The following is a 17,050-nucleotide window of genomic DNA, read 5'->3' as shown; positions in this document are numbered from 1 at the left end:
GAGAATAGAATCCGAAGCCCTTAAAAAGGTCTCGCTGATGGATGTTGACCTCCCGGTTGGTGGGGATTGATTGACCTCGTGATCCGTTCTTCATTCCTCACAGGGATGGGATGAGGAAAAGAAAAAGAAAAAAAAAACAACAACACACGCCCCGTCCCCTCCCCCCAAAAATGTTGAGCCAACAAAAAAGGAAATTTAAACGCCTCCCCTCCCCACTGAGCCCCCGTTGCTCTTCTCCCACACACACACCCTCGCACACAAACACAATCATACAGAAAACAGTCACAAGTGGAGATAGATGCTAGTAAGGGAAAGTGTCTGGACAGTGACTGCGACTCCATCGCCCCCACCCCAAGATCACCGTGAACGAATGTAGCCATGATATCGGGTGTCACCGTTGTTGTCAACTGTCAAGAGAGGCGCGCGCCTGTCGCCGCCGCCGTCGTACTCGAGTCTTCATAACTTCTGGATTTTCTCGGCCACCACGATGGGGTTCTCCTTGCGTATGCGGGCGGCGGCGGCGCTCCGGTAATCGTAGGGACAGTCATGTTTGTCGGAGTAACGGTGGATGGCACAGAAGAGGTTGCCGCAGCGGCAGTCGAAACCTGCGGCACGAGATGACACAAGTGAGAAATTCTGCGGTACCTTGACTTACAAGTTCAATTTCATCCCAGAAAAAACACACCACTAACACACCCTTGTAGTTTTAATAAAGAAAATTGCACTGTATTGTATAAAAACATAATGAACCATAATAGAGAATGTACAGAAATGTACCGGTATTAAGTGTAATTACTAGGGATCTAACAATATTTAAAGCTCACGGTTTGATAATCATTGCGATCTTTGGAAAGCAAGTATTGCAGTAAGGTTCACGGTACAAAGGAGGCGAACTCACGAGGACCAAAGTCCTTCTCGCAAGACTTAAGTGGTTTCTGTGCGCCCCAGTTTTTGTGAAAAAGACGTCTTCAAAATCCCCACTTCCATCCCCGTCCATTTAATGTTTACATTCGTATACCTCCAAAATGCTCGAGAATATCTCCCGATGCACCCTATCGCGTCTTTCGACCGCCCTGAGCCGGTGTTGAATTCTGGGTAACGTGGTAATGATGCCCGTTTGTGGTGCTGGCGACGCGTTCGGACCTTACATAGAAAACTACATTGCCCAACACCTTGCGGTTCATCCCAACGAAATGTGTTTTTAGCATTTTTTATTTTTGGCTCCGGGGCAGCAAATAACAGCAACCCGAGGATACGGGATGCTCGCACGCAGCTAGCCAGCCGCCCTTAAAAGGTAGTCGGCAATTTGTGGGAGATACCGACTGTTGCAGTTCATACACCATTTACCTGATTTGGATGTAGATTGGGTACGGAAAGTTTTCAGACCCCCTTCAATTTTTCTCTCTTTGTTATATTGCAGCCATTTGTTAAAACCATTTAGGTTCATCCCCCCCCCCCCCAATTAATGTACACACAGCACACCATTGACAGAAAAAAAAACGTAATAGTTGAAATTTTTGCTGATTTATTTAAAAAAAAACCTGAAATATCACACAGCCACAAGTATTCAGACCCTTTGCTGTGACTCATATTTAACTCGGGTGCCGTCCATTTCTTCTGATCATCCTTGAGATGATCATTGGGGTCCAGCTGTGTTTGATGATACTGATTGGACCTGATTAGGAAAGCCACATCCCTGTCTATAGAAGACCTTACAGCTCACAGTGCCATCTCAGAGCAAATGAGAATCATGAGGTCAAAGGAACTGCCTGAAGAGCTCAGAGACAGAACCCTGGCAAGGCACAGATCTGGCCAAGGTTACAAAAAAACCATCTGATGCACTTACGGTTCCCAAGAGCACAGCGGCCTCCATAATCCTGAAATGGAAGACGTTTGGGACGAGCAGAACCCTTCCTAGAGCTGGCCGTCCGGTCAAACTGAGCAATCGTGGGAGAAGAACCTTGGTGACAGAGGTAAAGAAGAACCCAAACATCACTATGGCTGAGCTCCAGAGATGCAGTTGGGAGATGGGAGAAAGTTCTAGAAAGTCAACCATCACTGCAGCCCTCCACCAGTCGGGGCTTTATGGCAGCGTGGCCCGACGGAAGCCTCTCCTCAGTGCGAGACACATGAAAGCCCGCATGGAGTGTGCTAAAAAAAAAAAACACACCTGAAGGACTTCAAGATGGTGAGAAATAAGATTCTGTTGTCTGATGAGACCAAGATAGAAATTGTTGGCCTTAATTCTAAGTGGCAAGTGTGGAGAAAACCAGGCACTGCTCATCACAGTCCCAACAGTGAAGCATGGCGGTGGCAGCATCATGCTGTGGGGGGGTTTTTCAGCTGCAGGGTCAGGGAGACTGGCTGCAATCGAAGGGAAGATGAATGCGGCCAAGTACGGGGATATCCTGGACGAAAACCTTCTCGAGAGTGCTCAGCACCTCAGACTGGGCCGAAGGTTCACCTTAAAAAAAGACAATGACTCTAAGCACACAGCTAAAATACTAAAGGAGTGGCTTCAAAACAATTCCGTGACTGTTCTTGAATGGCCCAGCCAGAGCCCTGACTTAAACCCAATTGAGCATCTCTGGAGAGACCTGAAAATGGATGCCCACCAACATACACCATCCGACCTGACAGAACTGGAGAGGATCTGCAAGGAGGAATGGCAGATGATCCCCAAATCCAGGTGTGAAAAACTTGTTGCATCATTGCCAAGAAGACTCATGGCTGTATTAGCTCAAAAGGGTGCGTCTCCTCAATACTTAGCAAAGGGTCTGAATACTTATGGCTATGTGATATTTCAGTTATTCTTTTTTAATAAATTTGCAAAAATGTCAACAATTATTTTTTTTTTCTGTCAATTTGGGGTGCTGTATGTACATTAATGTGGAAAAACTTAACTTAAATGATTTTAGCAAATGGCTGCAATATATTAAAAAAAAAATTAAAAAAAATAAATAAATACTTTCCGAACCCACTGTAAATACACTCAAATTAAAGATGAAAGTCTGCCGATAAAGCACACCTTCTTTGTTTTAAATTAATTATGAAAGGTGACAGTCTATGTACATCATATTTAATAACTTGCGCTTTGATTTAGGAGACTAATGATGCTTGGGGTGGACTCACTTTTGTTGCAAGCGGTTAAGAGATTAATGGCGATGTGTCAAGTTATTTTGAAGGGACAATAAACTGAAATTGTCATACAAGCAAGCTGTACACTGAGCACAATATAACAACGCGTCATTTCTTTAGTGTTCTAACATGAGTAAATATTACAAATATGTGATCGCAAATGTGTTTTGCTTTGGCTGTGTTGGGGTTTGAGGCGAATAGCGAGGGTTCGCTGCATATTTATTTAGAGAAACGGCCCCCCGCCACTGTAAGAGGAAATGCGATATGAAAGGATATGCAAAATCAAACGCAGTCTTACCAGTGAGGCCAACTTTCTTCCTGCAAGAAAAGCAGCGGTTCTTTTTCTTGTTTTTATCAGGAGTCTGCTCGCCGTCAGAGGTCTGCGCCGCTTCTCCCGCTGGCTCTGCTGAGACACAACCAGCCCGCTGTCATTTCTCAGTACAAGTCGCGGGGGGGGGGGGGGGGGGTCAAAGAGTCAAAAAACAAAACAATGTCAACTTTAGAGCCATCAAGCAGTTAGCTGTGAATAGCCAAAGTTAGGAACCGCGTAAAAAATATATATCTAGGATAATCAGCAAATGGTGACGCGCGAATCGGCGGGTGTTCGGTGTGGGATTGCTTACAATGTAAAAATCGGATAGGACGTTACAAATTGGTATGCGTGTACCCCGCTTTAGGTCGGCGGATTTGTACCTGAGGTGCTGGACAATTCCTCGTCTTCGGCGTCGTCAGCCTCCGCTCGGTCCGAGTCGACGGCGCCCGAGTCCTGGGAGATGCTCATGGCCGTCATCTGTTGAGTTACTGGACTGGCCGAGCCGGGACTGACGCTGCATCAAACACAAAAGGCAAAATGCACTACTTACAAAAAAAGTGTTTTTTAAAATGTTTTTTTTTTTTTTTTAAGAGACTTCTTTTACAGAGCAAAAGAAAATGTATTTGCTAGAATAGCACTCCCCCCCCCCCCCCCCCCCCTCCTTGTTAAACTATGACTTCAGCTGTATATTATTGTTGTATATTATGACTTTCTCTTGGAAAAACTTTATTCACATAAGATTACAACTCATTACCCCAACAAATCACTTTCTTCTTGTAAAGACTGCACTTTTTCCTTGGAATTAGAAATACAACTTAATTCTCAATTTAAAAAAAAAAAAAAAAAAAATTACTTTTAGTAACGCCTTATGACATTTTCTCCAAAATAGGTACCTTCTTAATAGGCATGGGAGAGTACTGATTCTGGCCTTATTACAAAATATCGGGTACTCATGAAGACTGCCGATAAAAGCCACTAATATTTAAGGCAATAAAATCTAATATCAAGTCCTCCTTGCCAATAGATTGTGCTACGCTGCGGCGGTTTAACGCGTCGGTGATTCATCAATTTGCATCAGAAAGAAATAAAGGTCTTTGGTTACAATTATCTGTAACTATTTTTACCTATTGAAATTGTATGCATCTAAAGTACTAGTGGTATCGGTACTCTGTGTTGGTGAGTACTCAAGAGTGAATACTTATACTGAATTGGTCTGGGGGGGAAAAAAAACGATATCGGACACCACTTTGCAATTCCTACGGCATTCAGGGATACACATCAGGGTAATTATGTTTCATTAGAATTTGACCTGCAACTATTGACTAGTTTTAGAATAGTGTATTCTACCAATTAAAGCACCCAATATTACGATAACAAAATGTATTTTGCATTATTAGACAATAACGTGCATGTGAGGAGCAGTTAATTTTTTCCTACTTTGCGTCGCCATTCTCACGTTCTACTGTAGTATCTGTGACTTTGAGCATGTCTTGCTTTAAAAATGAAGGTCTGGTCTGGTGAGTGAGTGAGGTGGGTCTCAACGAACGAGTGTAGAGTTGGCTGGTTGTTAACTGGCGCGAATGCTCAAATTATTCCAGATATCCGATTAATTGTTGTAGCCCTAACGGGAATTTACATTAAAAAGTTGTCATTGGATAGAAATTCTCCCTTGCACTCAAGAGGTTTGAGAACCTCAGCGTTTGCACAGATGTACAGGCAGTCACGTGAAGCCCACCTGGATGTCGGTTCGTCGGGTGAGGTCCACGCCGCCGCCGCCTCTGCGCTGGGCGGGGGGGCTGTGCCCTCCGCGACGACGTCAGCGGGCCCCGGCATCCCCGACGGCGACGTTGCGGCTGTGTGTGGACAGGAAAGTCTCGATTTCACACTGCGTTGCTGAGCATGTGACGCTTTGTGCGCTAATGCCATCTGATCCAGTGAATCCCAACCACTGAGAAATTATCCGATTTCACTAAATTGATCCAAACATAATTTCTTTACTACAAATGTTACCTTGGTCTTCTATCTATACTAGTGTCATATAGTGACAACAACAAGCAACATTCAATAAACACACAGAACAATTAAATGCTCTTCCGCTAGATGGCAGACGACCAACACGTCCTAGTTTCATCCACGACATTGAAATTTCCCTTTAGGCCAACTACAAATCTGACATCCCCCCAATTTTTTAGCCTCATCCCTTCGTCCTACCTTTCTCCCCCGGGGGACTGGATCTCCCCCCTCCCTGTTGTCTCTGTAGGTGTTCCTTGTAGCAGACCGAGCACATGCCGTTGTTGCGGGGGTTACCGTAAAAACCGCATCCCATCGTGCACAGCATCGGCACCTGGGTCTGATTGGTCTCCTGAGCCATGCTCCAACAGAGAGGGCGAGGGGGGACGGGAGAGGATCTTCCTGAAGTTGGGATGCCAAGAGTTACTCAAGGTGAGGAGGATCGAGCCGACCGGACTTTGGAGTTGTTGAGCACAAACAACTCCTTTTTTTTTTTTTTTTTTTTTTTTTTTTTTTTTGCACGACAGAAGATGACTGTGTGTGCACGTGTGTGTGTGGGGGTCTTTATATAGTAAAACACTCCACTTGGACACTATTTACATAGCAAGCAATGCAAATGTGCCCATGTGTATGCCAGAGTGAAGTTTGCACAGGCTAATTGAGATGGAAGCCCTCCCACCCATGCACGGCACGCGTGTGTGTGCGTGTGTGTGTGTGTGTGTGTGTGTACCGTGTTGGGCGGTTGTGCAGCGGGATATAAAGTGTCCTGTTAGTCAGGGGCGTTCCAATTCACGTTCGCACTTTACCTCGTTCTCTGTGTCATCCGGGCCCCGTACTTTGTCATAAAGTCCAGTTGAACAAGAAAAAAAAAAGGGGGGGGGGGGAATAAGAAATAAATGAGCCGAGTTTACCGACAAGTTGCCAAATGACGTCATCAAAACGCAACGATCTTTGATTATTATTATATATATATATATATAAATATATATATATACACATATAGTTGAATGGGTGCGTTTTATTTAAACCGGAATAAAACTCGAACCTGCCTGCGACAAATAAACACGTCGTTACCTCGCTGCAAAGCACAACCCTCCTGATTTAAAAGGAATAAAGGGCCCGTGAATTAAACGTAACGTCAATGGGCTTCCGTTAAACAGTCGTCATTTTATCGATCAAGATTTTTGTTAGGATTCCGCCAAAGTCTTGTCGCAACTCAACCGGGATTATTTTACATGAAGTATTAAATAGCCAATGAGCAGTAACGAATGAAGGCGACAAGATATACGTTAAAAAAAACGTAAATGGTAATATATTTGTTGTGTTTTATAACGTACAACGGCTCAAGTTTGTAAGTAAAACTGATTTGCCTTCGCTCTAAATTTGTGCACTTATTTGATCTCAGCGGGTTATTAAGGTACAAATCGGCAGGAGGGTGTATGTTAGAAAAGGAAATGTTTAAAAAAAAAAAAAAAGTTCTCGTGTCTCTCTTAAACTAAAACAGCGAAGATTCGCCTCAAGTGTCAAGTTTGTGCATTTGTTTGAACTCAAGCACTGTTAACCTTTCAAGTGCTCGACGACATGAATCGCTCAAAAGAAATAAATATAAATATGAACGTGTTTATATCGATGTCAACGCTACACGACCTTCGTGTTACGCTGTCAACTCAACAAAAAATAAAATATAATAAATAAATAAAAAAAGCGAGTAAGTTGAACACAAAGCCATCTTAACATGTACACCAACGTAAAACCAACAATGTATCTAGGCAACAACAATAGCTACAAAGTGTTGTTGTTGTATTAAAAGATGCGCCCGTGTGAACGAGCGCTTTTTGAGTTTGGTCGGCAGCAGGAAACAATTGCCGAGCTGTGGCTCAAAACATCATAGCTGACTCGGTTGAGTTTTATCGCGGCCAAACGGCGACAGTGACAAAACACTAACTCCCTGGTAAAGTCCCCTTGTGTGGAAAATCGAACAAAACAATGAAAATAAATGCAGTTAGCCGCCGGCTAGCGTTAGCACGGATGCTAACGTAAGCGGCCAGAAATGGAAGGTCCGCGCTTGAAATGACGCAAACCGACATTGACTCCGAGCGAGAGGTCGAGCAGGGGCGGCGGGTACCTGGGCGTCACGGTACCGGCGGCTGTCGACGACCTGGAGCTTGAATTTTTCTCGGGAGAACTTGTGCGCCGAACGGCCTCCTACGCGAGGGCGACAGCAGCCGACATTGGAAACAACGGCCGTGACGTCATCGCCCAGCAACATGCCCCCCCCAAAAAAAGAAAAAACAAAAAAAAGTCCCACCGCCGAAAAGATTCCCCCCCCCACCCCAAAAAAAAACCACCAAACAAAAATAAACACCCAACACAGTGACCGACTTTTATTCACATCATCTTGTACATAACACTGAAACTCAAACGGCACGAGAACAATGGGTTACAAAAGTGTGCTTATGCCAAGGACACTTAAAACCGTTAAGGCAGAAAAATCAAGCTTCGAAAATATTCAATAATAAAGTGCGCGGCCATTAATAAGAATTCACTAAATTCATTGCATTCCAAAGACATGAAATGTTATTTGGAGTTGGGTGAACCCAAGCCATGATGTCCTCATCTGAGTCAGTCATCGTGAAAATGGAGCAGTGGTGGAATTATTACAAAGTGATCCAACGTTGCACACATCAGTATGATTACAAGTCGCTTAAAATTTTTAATTTTTTTCCCCATTGGATGTATGTGATTTTGCAATGTCACACACACACACAAATGTTCCGCTAATTACTGTGTCAAATAAGTGACACAATATTACATAGTTTTATTGTCCATTGCCATCCTTTCTTTGCTGAAACTTCCAGTGCATTTTTTTTTTTTCCAAATCAAATCATCTAAGGAATTTATTTTTAAGGGTAAAGTTGTAAAAGATAATTTTTTTGGTGGGGAATCTGTGTGGATTATTTTGGGATTTAACTATTAATAAGGCAATTCTAAACATTTTAGGGAGGTGTCAATTACTCGTTTTCGTTGTTTGCGGTAGGCACGTCCCAATTATCATAAATGCAAAAAGTAGACTAAAAAGCGTTTGGCTTTTGGCCGGCCGTCTGCGTGTCTCCCGCCATCCTCTCCGTGATCATCGGGGCAAAGGGTCCCACCAGCCAGTTGAGCGGCGTGTTGTTGAGCAAGTACTCCGTGACGCCATCCAGAGACTTTTGAACCTAGAAAATAGGGCAGAACTTGACATTTGACACACGCCACAATCCAATCTGTCACAGACGGCGCGGCGAAATTCGTACTTGGGTCAAGTGGTGACGGCTCCTCTCCAGAAGGAGAGGCGTGATGGCGCCGGCGTCCACCAGAGAGGCTTGCAGCTCGTCGGCCGAGCGTCTGGCTCCGGTCAGCTGCTCCTGCACGGCTCCCGGCAGACCCTGAGCGCTCGACACCACGTTGGCGCTCGCCGAACGCAGCTGCTCGCTCAGGCCCCGCGCCATAGAGAGCACACGCCACTCCAAACGCTGTGGAAAATCATCAGAAATGGTATATGGTGAACCCCGTCAACGTCTGTTGTTTTTGCGCAGTAACCAATTTAAAGTGTTGAAAATTACTGTAAAACTGACTCTTCTTACTACGCAGGAACCGTGCCACATTATGTTGCCTCAAGATTTGAAAGTCGATGTTTTTGTAGACAAGTGAAAATAGCTTAGCTAGATGCAACTACGTTTATTTTGTTAAAATGGATAGCTTTAATGCTGGGGTGCAGAAGGAACTGGTCAGCCACAAAGGTTGTGTGTGTGTGCAGATTCATTTCCACCAATTGCACTGCTTAGTCAGCTGATTAAACGACAAAGATTTGGGGAAGATGATGTACGCACAGTCGTTTGCTTTTGTCAAGTATTCAAGGCTTTTCGTCTGGTCTGTGGGTCTGCCATTTTAATCAATGACAGCATAATAAATTTGCGATTTATGGTGCAAATCAGTGATTGAACAGCATTTTCTGGTGGTGGTGTGTTGATGTTGGTACACAAAGGTATAGCTTGGCAATATAAGGTGTAATACCACCTTGAATGAGGTGGTGTTTGGTTTATGTATTGCTGCCCTGCATGTGTTCAATTAGCAGCAGTTCGATGATTTAGAATTACTGTAAAATCTGCGATTCTCCATTAGCCCGTCTATGGTGCTTTGCATTGTGTGACTTTAAATCTAGTGAGATGAAATTTTGGTGAAAATCTTAGTGTTTGAATGTAGAGTACACATTTTTAATTCTCTTTATACTTCAACTTGTTAGTGACAGAAACAGTTTCCAATTTTGGAAAAGTGTGAGTGAGAACAAGCGTTAAGGAATACTTTAAAAACCATTAAAAAGCTTAAGTGCGGCGTGGCAGCCGTAAAGCGAAACTATTTTCAAAGGACTATTGTGGATTTTCATCTATGCGCGGTTGGTCTTCACTGTATTATCATCAATAAAACTATGGTCTTTTAACTAGCACAGTCAATTCCTGCTTAGTGTCCAAGAGATTCTGCGAAGTACATTATAAGAATAGCCTGGTTGGAGTCTTCTCAAAGCACTGACCTCCGCCTCATCCTGGCTCCCATCGGAGGTCGCCTGTCCGCCTCCAGGTTGCTTCTGACTCCACTCAGTCCAACGCTGCTGCAGCTGCTCTATTGCGCCACCTATCTGGTGGCCGCCTGAAGCCATACTGGTACGGGCGCTCTCCAGCAGGTCCAGCGTACTGGTCATCTGGGCCACCGCGGCGCGTGCGGTGTCTCTGGCTTGTTGCGCGCGGAGCAGGGATTGCTGGAGGGCTCGCTCCTGCACTTTGGCCGAGAGGTTCCCCAGACGGACGAAGTAGCTGGGGCTGGTTGACGACACCTGGTAAGTGGCAGGCTCAGCCACAGCAGCTGGAAACCATGTAAAGGAGATTACAAAAAGTAGTAAAGTTGGGACGTTGTGTGAAACATCAATAAAAACAAATACAATGACTTGCAAATCACCCATCCATTTTCTGAGCCACTTCTCCTCACAAGGGTCGCGGGCGTGGCGGAGCCTATCGCAGCTACCATCGGGCAGGAGGCGGGGTACACCCTGAACTGGTTGCCAGCCAATCGCAGGGCACATACAAACAACCATTCGCACTCACATTCACACCTACGGGTAATTCAGAGCTGTCAATTAACCTACCATGCATGTTGTTGGGATGTGGGAGGAAACCGGAGTGCCCAGAGAAAACCCACGCAGGCACGGAGAGAACATGCAAACTCCACACAGGCGGGGCCGGGGATTGAACCCCGGTCCTCAGAACTGTGAGGCAGACGCTCTAACCAGTCGTCCACCGTGCCGTTGCAAATCATGTTCAACCTATATTTAATTGAATACACTACAAAGACAAGATATTTAATGTTCAAACTGATGAACTTGATTGTTTGAAGCAAATAATCGTGAACTTAGAATTTTATGGCTGCAACACGTTCCAAAAAAGCTGGCACAGGGTAATGTTTACCACTCCGTTACATCACCTTTTCTTTTAGCAACATTCAATAAACATTTCGGAACCTGGGACATTAATTGTTGATATACAGCTTCAGGTGTTTAACAGTCCGGGGTCTCCGTTGTCATATTTTACGCTTCATAAAGCGCCACACATTTTCAATGGGAGACAGGTCTGGACTGCAGGCAGGCCAGTCTAGTACCCGCACTTTTACTACGAAGCCACGCTGTTGTAACACGTGCAGAATGTGGTTTGGCATTGTCTTGCTGAAATAAGCAGGGGTGTCCATGAAAATTACATTGCTTGGATGGCAGCATATGTTTCTCCAAAACCTGTTTGTACCTTTCAGCATTAATGGTGCCTTCACAGATGTGTAAGTTACCCATGCCATTGGCACTAACACAGCCCCATACCATCACAGATGCTGGCTTTTGAACTTTGCGTCCATAACAGTCCGGATGGTTCTTTTCCCCTTTGGCCCGGAGGACACGTCTACAATTTCCCGAAACAATTTGAAATGTGTACTCGTCGGACCACAGAACACTTTTCCACTTTGCATCAGTTCATCTTCGATGAGCTCGGGCCCAGAGAAGCCGGCAGTGTTTCTGGGTGTTGTTGATAAATGGCTTTTGCTTTGCATAGTAGAGTTTCAACTTGCACTTACGGATGTAGCGCCAAACTGTATTTACTGACATTGGTTTTCTGAAGTGTTCCTGAGCCCATGTGATGATATCCTTTACACATTGATGTCGGTTTTTGATGCAGTGCCGCCTGAGGGATCGAAGGTCACGGGCATTCAATGTTGGTTTTCAGCCTTGCCGCTTACATGCAGTGATTTCTCCACATTCTCTGAATGGACCGTAGATGATGAAATCCCTCAATTCCTTGCAATTGTACGTTGAGGAACATGTTCCTTAAACTGTTGGACTATTTTCTCACGCACTTGTTCACAACTAGGTGACCCTCGCCCCATCTTTGTTTGTGAATGACTGAGCAATTCAGGGAAGCTCCTTTTCTAGCCAATCATGGCACCCACCTGTTCCCAATGCGCCCGTTCACCTGTGGGATGTTCCAAACAGGATGAGCATTCCTCACCTCTCTCAGTCTTTTTTTGCCACCTGTGGCAGCTGTTTTGGAACGTGTTGCAGCCATAAAATTCTAAGTGAATGATTATTTGCTAAAAACAATCCAGTTGATCAGTTTGAACAGTCGATATCTTGTCTTTGTAGTGTATTCAATTAAATATAGGTTGAACATGATTCTGTTATGTTTAACAGAATGTAACACAATGTCCCAACTTCATTGGAATTGGGGTTGTACATTCACGCGCTTCATTAGGCACAATCCAACAGTGGTACCATGCTTGACAAGTTTAATTCATTCTGTGACAAGCTTGTAATTCAGTTTAACTGTATATCCAATCCATTCTTCCCATTTAAATAAATTGAAATGTTACAGCCCCCAAAAAACATTTTTTTTTGTTCCACATTTTTCACGAAGAACAGCATGTCATTTATTAGGCCACACCCCTAAATGGCACACATCCAACAGTATGTACAGTAATTACATTAATAAAAAAAGTTTCCTTCCATTCTCTTTAATGTTTTTATCAATACAGTGCTACTTTATTCAAAACTCGCAAGTCATGGAACAAATTAAACTTGTATTTTGAAGTACAGTGTTCCCTCGTCTATCGCGGGGGTTACGTTCCAAAAATAACCCGTGAAATCCGCGAAGTAGGAAACTATTTTTTTTACAATTATTATACTATGTGTTTTAAGGCTGTAAACCTCACCATTAACATTTTCTCACATTTCTCTCTTGTAGAAACACACTCAAAGTTCAAACCTTTGTAAGAAAAATAACTACATTATTATTGTTATTGTTGTTGTACGTATTATTATTGGTAATATTATTGTATAATGAAACAAAGGGCAAAACCTGTTTTAAGGCCCAAACATTTGAACAAGCCGAATGTATTCTGTGCTGTACAGGAGACATGGCACGGAGGAGATGGATTCAAACTGGTCCACAGTACCGTAGCCAATCAGGACGCGGGATACAATGCGGGGTTTGTACGCTGTTAAAAAAAAGCATGCAGAACTGCACTAAAAGAATCCGCGATAGTCGAACCGCGAAGTAGCGAGGGTTCACTGTACGACTGTATTGACAGTCAGTGGAAGAATGAGTCCACATGATTAGCTGACCAATTCCAAAGACCACCTACCCAGCTCTCTCTCAGTGAGCGGCAGGTTTTGCTCCACCCAGTCTTCGGAGCGGGTGAGGGCCAGGCCCACGCCGCTGCTGACCATCTGGCCCACGCTGGTGCCCATCACGGTGCTGATGCCTCCGCTGACGGCCGCCCGGGTCTTCTCCACGCCGCCCATCACGGCCCCGACCACGGCGTCTTTGGCCCCGACCACGGCGTCTTTGGCGCCCGTCACCGACTGTCGCACAATTCCGACCGTGTTCGACACTACCTGAAAGGAGGAGGGGAAATTATTATTTGGTTTTAATTACAGGGGGTCCCCTGTTTACAATAGCAGTGCATTGCATATAAAACATCATGAAAGCAAAAGTATAGAAATAGAAATGATCAAGAACACAGCACACGTTTTTTTAGTCACCGCCGGAGGAATGCAACAGTCGGAAACAAAAACCCTCCAGTACTTCCAGCAACGATATCATAGACAGTCGCGAAGTAACTTTAAACTTTTATGATGCTTCGTAATGTTAAAATGCCACTTAAAACATTATTTACTGTTTTAAAAGGTTGTATGATAGCAATAGTTTGATCTTGCAACGATTTAATTTAATTTTTGTTTACTTTGTGGGGGGGGGGGGGGGGGGGGGGGGGTGCTTTGAAAGCAACAAGATATGCCAGAATGGATTGTGTCTTTATTATTGCATAACCATAATTTAAAATCATTACTAAAATCATCAGGTTTCATTTGGTACACTTGCATAATCTATGTATTAGTTGATGCAATCAGGATCCATCTATAAAATAAATGTGCCTCGTCAAGGACAGAATTGGGTCAAAATGTTTTTGGCAAAATAGTCTTTGTTTTCTAACCTTTTCTGCCGGCTGCTGAAGAATAGGCAGCTTTTCCTCCATCTTGTCCAAACCTTTCATGGCGTATTCATTCACCGTCGCCACTGTGAAGTGTGCACAACACGACATGTTTGCTTTTGTGTGGCACAAAATGTGCGACAAATGAGGCCAGCGCTCTGCTAATGTGCTGTATTAACGTAACATTTCATACAGTTTAGATTCCAGGGGGTGCTCGGTTTAGGACACGGCCTTAACCTGAATTTCTGCAGAACCTCAACCGACGCCAACGCAGTCAAATGACAGTAGATATTTGCATGAAAAATACTTTTAGGGCTGAGCCATAAACAAAACAGTAAGTACAGCAGTAACAGAGTGTGGCTTCTTGTGCCGACGTATTCTTAAAACTATTAAACTGAACGGCGTTCGTAAACCTGAGAACGTCGCATGTCGGGCCCGTCATGAACCGAAGACCCCCTTTTATATTGAACTCAAAACCTACGCTGTGGTTCAATAATGTTCAAAAGAGGCTTGGATCCCGTGGCGGCAGCCGCTCCAAGAGTTCGGACGCCACTTTCGGCCGCATCCATCACTCCCTTCAGCATGGGCACGCTGTCTTTGGTGCTCGTGTAGGCGTTGCAGACCGCACCGCAAGCTGAACTCACCAGCGGCAGGTTGCTTACTCGCGAAACAACATTCTAGGAAACATAAAACATGTCACAAAGAAAAAAAACAAAACAAAATATAATACAGCGCTATTTACAAAGCTCCTGGCTTTGTAAATTGTGTTGTTTTGGGTCACGGTGCACCTCACCTGCTGGTCTCCATTAGCTGCAGCTGCAGCCTCATTAGTTTTCTCGCCGTCTGCCATTGTTGTGACTACTGTATTCAATCTCCAAAAAGAAAAATGAAGACGAGAGCCAAAACTCACATTGCTTGTTAGTCACAAAGAGTGTGTGGGCTGTCCATTTGGGAGCTGGGCCTTCAGTAAGGATTTACACAACTTTACCATCACTAAAGAAATATATATATATATATATATATTTGTTTTTTTAATATATTTTAAATACGCTATTAAAGTTGTTGATGTTTTTGGGATCGCTACAGATGTGTTTTGCTAGTTGAAGTTTGCGGTGACCAACAAATCAGAAAATGGAAAAATCATGACATCATCATCAAGGGCCAGCGCCCTGGCCCATTGAGGACGAATTTGAAATATGATACGTTACACGAACGGTCCCATTCCTAATATAGTTGAAGTTACGTCGACCAGCGCTACCGATTCAGAAGGCAGATTGGACTGACATGGCAACACGTCAAGGCTGGAATCTGATTGGACAAACAATCTAACACACGTGTACTCGAAACAGTGCACCCAAGTGAAATGCAATGAAGAGAATAGACTGTTGGGAATCAATTATTGCACTTTCATGGAACAAATACTAAAATTTAGGCTGGAAATGTAGGTCAGTCCTTCTGATGGCCCTGGCCACCCACCACCAAAGGTTCTGTTGGAGTAGAAATTTGATTATCGCGGCCTTGCTCAAGATCGAAATCAATACTTCAGCAACCTTATTTGCATCGTCAAGAGTGCATTTGCCTTATCACCCCATAAACGCAATCGCTGTCTTGTCATTGATGTGGTCAAGGGTGAATTTCTCGGCTGGTGGTGACATCACCCAGTGCACTATGACTGCAACATGTCATTCTGTTGCAACATCTAGGTTGGGCAACGTGTTTCGACAGGCACTGCGTTTTATTACAACTGTGACTCCCTAATAAAATGACTTCAGACAAATTGAAATGTGAATTGTTCAATGGAAAGGATGGGATTATCTACAAGAAACAATAATACTACAGTCTTGCATAACACACATAACACACACACACACCTCATTACGAGTTTTTTTGTGGTCTTCTTTTGACATGATGAACTGTAATGAGACAATCAGTTCTGACTTGCTTCTTCGTTTATTATATATTTGGACGTCAAATAGTTCCCCGAAGAGGGCGCAGTGCGACTGGAGTAGTGACACGGCAGCTGACTTCTCATCCACTTTCTGGATGTCGAACTTTACCCCAGTTGACGAATTCACTACATTTGTCACAGATGTCATTTTGGTTCCTTTAACAAATATAAAAACCACCACAACTGCTCAAATAGGCAGAAGATTCTTACAATGGAGGCATTTAAATCGCAGTTTGAGCTAATCTGGGCACGTGACATACATTTTGGCAAAATTTGGCAACATGGCTGCTCAAAGTTGAAAGGTCAGAATAAATAAGCATAACCGAACTGTCAAATATAAAAGGCTGACCGTTGTTGTCGCTCGTGGTCGTGGGTCTCTTTTGTCCTGGTCTCACCCGACAGTTTGAAGATGTTTCTGTCTGCGTTTTCGTCAACAGTGAACCGCGCATTGGCAATTTCAATCCGGACTGAAAGGCGGAGTGGAAGGTTGCGCTATGAACTTTTGACCAATCAAATCACAGCTCACCAAGGGTCAGAGGTTATGTCTGACAACAGAAAGAACTACAAGGACTACAGCCACGCCCACTTTTTTCTACTTCCGATAACGTCAGGTAGAGAATTTTTCGTTCAAACTGTTGTTACCTTGAAATAATTCCTCATTGTTGTTATTCTTGCTACCTTGAAATAATCAGTTCATTGTTGTTATTATTGAATATAATACAAATTAACATTATTTTTTTCCAAATCTGTTAGTTTTTTTTATTATATTTTTGTTATATTTACAACTCAAATGTTTTTAAAATACCTTTAATTTTTCTGTATCAATGCAACTTATTCAACGTTCTTTCATCTAGTTTAATAAATACTCCAAATAAACAAGTTTTCAGTGCATAATAAATAATACTAAATATAGATGTAATGTACGGAAGCGTATAGTCATTTATTGAATATTTTTACAGAATAAAAATATAATACAATATTTTATTTTCTTAAATATATTTCCCCTTGAGGGAATAATAATGAGTGAAATAAATATCTCCTTTTTTAAATGTCATTGTTTTAGTATCCATCCATTTTCCTCCGCT

At 43.5% G+C, this 17,050-nt stretch overlaps 2 protein-coding genes across 6 annotated transcripts; both read right to left on the bottom strand.

Annotated features, from left to right (window-relative positions):
* Positions 1 to 226: 226 nt before the first annotated feature.
* Positions 227 to 7,714, bottom strand: zgc:77486 (uncharacterized protein LOC405808 homolog). 4 transcript variants are annotated; one of them, XM_061683442.1, is made up of 7 exons: positions 7,587 to 7,714; positions 6,192 to 6,296; positions 5,663 to 5,863; positions 5,187 to 5,304; positions 3,832 to 3,965; positions 3,437 to 3,544; positions 227 to 605 (listed from the first exon to the last, which is right to left on the bottom strand). In XM_061683442.1, exons 3-7 carry the CDS (start codon positions 5,820 to 5,822, stop codon positions 457 to 459), a joined length of 669 nt encoding a protein of 222 aa, XP_061539426.1. In that variant the 5' UTR covers positions 5,823 to 5,863; positions 6,192 to 6,296; positions 7,587 to 7,714; the 3' UTR covers positions 227 to 456. The 4 variants fall into 4 exon arrangements, with proteins under 4 accessions (XP_061539426.1, XP_061539430.1, XP_061539427.1 ...); XM_061683446.1 differs by having other exon boundaries at positions 3,437 to 3,541; XM_061683443.1 differs by having other exon boundaries at positions 6,268 to 6,296.
* A 116-nt stretch (positions 7,715 to 7,830) lies between these two features.
* Positions 7,831 to 16,439, bottom strand: plin3 (perilipin 3). Of its 2 annotated transcripts, none has more exons than XM_061683437.1 (8): positions 16,315 to 16,439; positions 14,811 to 14,889; positions 14,499 to 14,694; positions 14,021 to 14,103; positions 13,172 to 13,424; positions 10,029 to 10,357; positions 8,755 to 8,973; positions 7,831 to 8,676 (listed from the first exon to the last, which is right to left on the bottom strand). In XM_061683437.1, the coding sequence occupies exons 2-8, from the start codon at positions 14,865 to 14,867 to the stop codon at positions 8,533 to 8,535; spliced, it is 1,281 nt and encodes a 426-aa protein (XP_061539421.1). In that variant the 5' UTR covers positions 14,868 to 14,889; positions 16,315 to 16,439; the 3' UTR covers positions 7,831 to 8,532. The 2 variants fall into 2 exon arrangements, with proteins under 2 accessions (XP_061539421.1, XP_061539420.1); XM_061683436.1 differs by having other exon boundaries at positions 14,811 to 14,878.
* Positions 16,440 to 17,050: the final 611 nt, after the last annotated feature.

The sequence above is a fragment of the Phycodurus eques genome, chromosome 8, assembly GCF_024500275.1.
Source record: "Phycodurus eques isolate BA_2022a chromosome 8, UOR_Pequ_1.1, whole genome shotgun sequence".
Lineage (NCBI taxonomy): Eukaryota > Metazoa > Chordata > Actinopteri > Syngnathiformes > Syngnathidae > Phycodurus > Phycodurus eques.
This window is presented reverse-complemented; position numbering and strand designations above follow the sequence as displayed.